The sequence below is a fragment of the Oncorhynchus mykiss genome, chromosome 22, assembly GCF_057628025.1.
Source record: "Oncorhynchus mykiss isolate SJ-2025 chromosome 22, ASM5762802v1, whole genome shotgun sequence".
NCBI classification, from domain to species: Eukaryota; Metazoa; Chordata; class Actinopteri; order Salmoniformes; family Salmonidae; genus Oncorhynchus; species Oncorhynchus mykiss.
Window position 1 is genome coordinate 15,049,865 of NC_143043.1, and position 6,000 is coordinate 15,055,864.

General features: G+C 43.2%; 1 protein-coding gene across 1 annotated transcript in view; it reads left to right on the forward strand.

Moving 5' to 3' along the window:
• The first annotated feature begins 1,791 nt into the window (after positions 1-1,791).
• LOC110501420 (transmembrane protein 50B) overlaps positions 1,792-6,000 on the forward strand; it is a 14,790-nt gene continuing 10,581 nt past the window's right edge. Inside the window, exons 1-2 of the mRNA XM_036958776.2 lie at positions 1,792-2,102; positions 2,779-3,066. Coding sequence (XP_036814671.1) covers positions 2,968-3,066 — 99 coding nt within the window. The 5' untranslated portion in view covers positions 1,792-2,102; positions 2,779-2,967. The remainder of the gene's footprint in view (positions 2,103-2,778; positions 3,067-6,000) is intronic.

Genomic DNA, 6,000 nt, shown 5'->3' on the forward strand with positions numbered 1-6,000 from the left:
CAGAGGAAGATTTTCAAAAAGTACGTGAATATTTAATCGTTATTTGTGAATGTATGAAACCTGTGCCGGTGGAAAAATATTGTGATGTGGGGCGCCGTCCTCAAACAATCGCATGGCATGTTTTCGCTGTAATAGCTACTGTAAATCAGACAGTGCAGATAGATTAACAAGAATTGAAGCTTTCAGCCGATATAAGACACTTATATGTACCTAAATGTTTAATATCCATAATTTTTATGATTATTTATTTGAATAGCGCACCCTCCAGTTTCACCAGAAGTTGTCCCGCTAGTGGGACACCTATCCCATTAATACATGTGCAACACATGTAATGGATGTTTACATTTATTTATAATACATGTAGCTTTGTTGACTCTATCTTGATGTTGAACCAGGTTCCTCTTGCAAGACATGTTATATCCTAGACAACCTGGACATAAAAAATGTAATAAAAGAAGCCAGAACTGGTGGTAGCATGACTAGAACACATCTTTATACAACAAAGACAAAGCTGTTTGAGTCTCAATTTGAAAGCAAAGGGAAAACACTATTTTCACGCCACTTCGATACCAAAGTGACTTTTTCGGAGCAGTTTAGGACAGTGGTTCCCAACCAAGGGTACTTGATAACTCATGAGATCATAGGTTTACTGGTAAAATGCACAAGGGGGTACTTCAGGGCTACTCCGGGCAGAACAACATTCAGTTTGTGGAACAGTAACCGAAAGAGGTTGGGAACTGAGAACTAACTAGGTTACAATACTGATATTAAGATGATGGAAATAGTGATGGTTAGCTAAAATCCTCTCCTAACCTACTACAAAAATAACTTTGTATCGAAGTGGCGTGAAAAGACTTCTTCTTCTTCGGTGGGGTTTATCGGCGGTTGGCATCCAACGTTATGGTGCATTTCCGCCACCTGCTGTACTGGAGCTGTACTGGAGTGTGGGCCAGAAAAAAGGAGAAACTAAATCCTGCCAGCCCCGTTACTCTTAAACAAATATAATATTTGGGACTATATCTAAAGACGTTCTATGAAATATACTCTTTAAACTAATTTCCTGTAACCCCTTCTCCCTCATAGTAGATCTCATCCTCTCTCTTTCCTTACAATAATGACCACACTGTATCAATAACATTTTTTCCCTTTATTTAACTAGGCAAGTCAGTTAAGAACAAATTCTTAGTTTCAAAGACAGCCTAGGAACAGTGGGTTAACTGCCTTGTTCAGAACAACAGGTTTTTACCTTGTCAGCTCAGGGATTCAATCTTGCAACCTTTCGATTACTAGTCCAATGCTCTAACCACTAGGCTACCTGCCGCCCCATGCTCCACTGTCTCTGTTTCCTGGCAATACTCACATTTTCCTGTTGGATGCTTTCCTATGTAAGGTCTTATTCAACTGGCTGTGTCCCACACTTAATCTTGTAAATATAGCCTCCTGTCTTCTGTCCCTTCCTGCCTTTCTCCCCTCCCCAACTTTCCTCTGTACTTGAAATAAATACCTGCCCTTGGTATCTCTATTCCATTGCTCCTGCCATTTCTCCTCCATCACTCTCCATATCATGCTTTTTGCCTCTGCCTTGCTCATTTAAACTACCACATCAACATCCCCACTACTTAGTGCTTGTTTAGCCAGTACATCAACTGCTTCGTTCACCTCCACTCCCACATGAGCTGGGACCCAGGTAAATATTATCTGTATACCCATTTGTTTACTCCTGTTTGTAGCACCTCATGAAGCAGGTCTTGTCTGCTACGTGATATAAAGGACTGGAGACCCCTTAGCACTGCACATGAATCAGAGCAAATAACTACTCTGTCTGGCTTGACTTCCTCTACCCACTGCAAGGCCAACAGTATGGCCATCAGCTCTGCTGTATATACAGCTAGATGATCTGTAATACGTGTCCTGACTTTCACCCCACATTCCTGCACTACAAATGACACTTTACGTTCACTTTTCTATAAGCGAAAATTGATTGGTCACTTTGCTGTGATTGCCTTACTTTGATTGGTTAGCCCGCTTCCTGATACAACGTCGCTTCATCCTCGTCGTTGTAGCACAGCTAGCTAAATGAAACTGAAAACATTGCCATTGAGGTGAGCAAAATTATATTTTCTACGAGTAATATGGTTACATTCAAGACATGTATACGCACTTTTTGCCAAAAAGCGCCTGTTTGTTGGATAGGTGGACCAGAGCAGGGCACTGCATCAGTGCAAAATAATAATAACTAACGTTATCTGATAAGTTAGCTAACGTTAACAGTTAGATAACGTTAGATAGATAGATGAAACAAACCTTGTTAGCTTTTATTTATTCTGTTAATTAAAATAATACAATATTTAACTGTTTTGCAGTTGAGTTCGCAATGTAAGATGTACGTGCTACTCATGGCTATCTTGACATTTGTAGGTTTAACTAGCTAGCTAAATAACGTTATCTAAATTAACTAACGTTAGTCTGTTGCTGTAAACAGCTAACTAGCTAGCTAACTACCTAACTTTTGCTGGCACTTATTGTTGTCACATTGCCTATGCTCTTCCCACAGCCAATAGTATTTGCTAAATGGCTAGCTATGTACCCCAATGGATAAAACGGATTGGATAGGTAAACATTGTGTGGAAAGTTCCACCTAGAGTGCAATATGATTACCATTTTGAAGCTGGCCAAGAAAGTTTCTAGACCTACCTCGATCAAGTGTAACGTTAGGGGCTTGATGTGAATATTGGAGTTTGATACAGAATCAATAATCCTACCTCCTTGTTTTTGTAGGCAACAAACTCGATTGATTGACAAACCAATCCCAGAGGGTCAAGTGTACAGAAGCAGCACAGCAGATTACTGCTTAACGTTCATCTGTGTCAGTGTCAACAGTCTGAGGGCTACCTACCTATCTAAGGAATATTAGAGATTGACTGAGACAACAGTAAGGTTTGACCACAGGGGTCAGAAGGGCTGAAGATGGCAGGGTTCCTGGACAACTTCCGCATGCCGGAGTGTGAGTGCATTGACTGGGGGGAGAGGAGAAATACCCTTGCATCCATCGTCGCCGGAGTCCTGGTGAGTGCTGTGGCATGAAAGTGTGTGTGTGTGACTACACATGTCCTGGCAATACAACAACAAAACTCGAAAGTGGTAGATTCCAGCGATTATGGACGTTAAATGTGCATGCAAAATCACAACTTAAATGTCTCACAGAATGAACAAACAAAATATAAATGGAACTTTTGTCTGCCTATAGTGCCTCTTGCTAATGTTGACATGTTGGAGAAGTAAAGCAAATAAGAAGAATTATTGATGTTACATAAAATGGACATACTGACGTTACAAAAAGTACTTTGCGTCAGCCACATCAGTTAGCATTATTTGAATGAACATCCCCACATTACTGTGGCAATCCGTCATCAATTAATAGAAAATGTCTAAATACCATGGAAATTATTGCATCACAATACCAGGAAGCCATTGCAAGTGTACACACGAGTTTAGCAGTCAGTTGCTAGGGTTAGGAGCTTCCAAGCCCATTCTATTCATTTTTATTTCTATGGTCCCAGGCCTGTCCTGGGGATGGGATCAGGGAGGGTAACCAAACCTAGCCTGGGAGGAGATTGTGGGGGATTTGAGGAGGGTGACGCGGAGGGCAGTGTGGCTGATGGAGCTCCAAACTCTCAGCATATGAGTGTTGATGATCTGAAGAGTACATGGTGTACTGCAGCATGTGGTGCACTACCCTCAACAGTGTTTTGCCAGACCCTAGGGTAGTGGTCGGTGCTGAGTACTGTATAGCTGAGTTGAGGTGGGCCTGGTAGAGCTGTGCTGTGATGGGGCTAGGTCTAGTTGTGCTGTGCTGAGGCGGGTCTGGTTGTGCTGTGCCTAGGCAGGCCTGGTCTGGTAACATGGGAAGGAGTTTGTAAGGGGAATTGAAGAGGGTGGTGTGGAGGGCAGTGTGGCCGGCGATGCTCCAAACTCTGTGTGGGGCCTCTGACTGCGTACAGCTTGAGCATAGCTCAGTGTATCTGCATGCAGTTCCTGGGAGATAAGTGGTAAAAGGTGGTGTGGTGGGCAGTTTTGCTGGCTGTTCTCCAGTCTCTGTGAGGTGCCACTGGATGCAGGTCTAAACGTGCGTCTGATTTGTCTCGGGAGTTGGTGGCTGGTCTGCTGCTCCTGTGGGGTGAGGTGGACTGGCCACCCAGAGCAACATCCTGGCGAAGGTGGGGACAGCCTCTTTGAGCAAATGTACATTATCATACAGGCAGTCCAAACTACGGGTGGGAAGTTGGGCCAATTTGACATTTGGTCATTTAGCACAGTGCTAGGAGAAGCTGGCATTTATCCTCTAGATGGTGGCAGGTTGAACATCTCTCCTCCGGAGCAGGGTGGATATTACAATCATCACATCAGGGAAGGTGGTAGAGGCCTGCTCCAACACCCTCCCAAGTGATGTAACCACCATCTCCTGTTGAGCATGCAGGTCATTGGTTCCAGTATGTACAATGATAAGGCTCGGTGAACCAAGCTGGGCCACGTTCAGGAGATCCATGGCTCTCTCAGATGTGGGGCACCGCAACTTTGCCACAACTCTTTTTTTCTCTTTTCATTTTCCATTGGAATCCATCATCAAAACAATGTCAGGCTTCTTCTCTTCTTCTATGTGGAGGATGGCAGGAGTAGGAGCAATCACGGGCCGTGAGACTGGGGTGGAGGGGGTCAGCTGAGTTGGATTGGTTGGATGGTTTGGTTTGTTGATGGGTCCTTGTTCAACAGTTTACTGGGTCCTTGATTTATACTGGAATTAAGGAGTTGGTGGTGGTGGCTGACCAATTCCTGCCTTAGATCTTGTAGCTCCTTCTGCAGGTTCCTGGTGATGTCTTATATTGACAGTGGTGGACAGTTCCTCTCGTACTCTGCGCACTTCCATCCTGAGGTACTGGTTGTCCTCCTCAACGCACCTGATAGCATACTGCAATTCCCGGATTTCATCCAGATGCTGACGCACCAGGCTGAGCTTCTCCACTCTGAGATGCTGTGATACTGCAGGTTTCACATGTGACAGTGGCATGCCGAGGGCAATGTCTGCTTCAGGCGGTGGAAGAGAGATTGATGCATGCTCAGGTATCTTTTACAGGGAATCGCCCTAGTACAGAAATAAACTAGCACGTCCAGGCAATGCTTATGAGATGAAATCTGGCCAGTGAAAGAAGATGTGACGATTATGTCACAGAGCAATCAAAACAGAGTTACATTGATTGGAGAGAGAGAGGGTCGTCACACAGCTAGCGTTCTCTTGGTGCTTGTTTTCATCTCAATTATCAGAAGTGTGTAGGAAATGGCCTCCCGCATGGATAATGCAGCATTGTTCTTTCTCCTGCTTTTTGTCATTCGGTTGGCGGTGGACAATTCACCTCATAGAGTGCCAGAGATGAGCTACTCATTCAAAAACACCTTTAGGCAGTTGCAAATAATTTCTCAGTATAACTTTCTTTTTTTTCTCAAATAACTTTTTCTCAGTTTGGGCTCAATTTCATTTGCTGCTTTCACCTCCATTGGAGGCTAAATATTAGTGATGGAGAATAAAATGGATACAGTTACATATCATACATATCACAATATTCATTTTTGACAATATTATATATTTTTGACTCCCAAGTATCAATCTCTATATAAATCTCTCTATATATATAAACTCAGCAAAAAAGGAAACGTCAACTGCGTTTATTTTCAGCAAACTTAACATAAATATAAATATTTCTATGAACATAAGATTCCACAACTGAGACACAAACTGGACAAGTTCCACAGACATGTGACTAACAGAAATGGAATGTGTCCCTGAACAAAGGAGAGGGGGGAGGGGTAAAAATCTAAAGTAACAGTCAGTATCTGATGTGGCCACCAGCTGCATTAAGTACTGCAGTGCATCTCCTCTTCAAGGACTGCACTAGATTTGCCAGTTCTTGCTGTGAGCAATACGTTTGAAATATTGAATTGCAATCA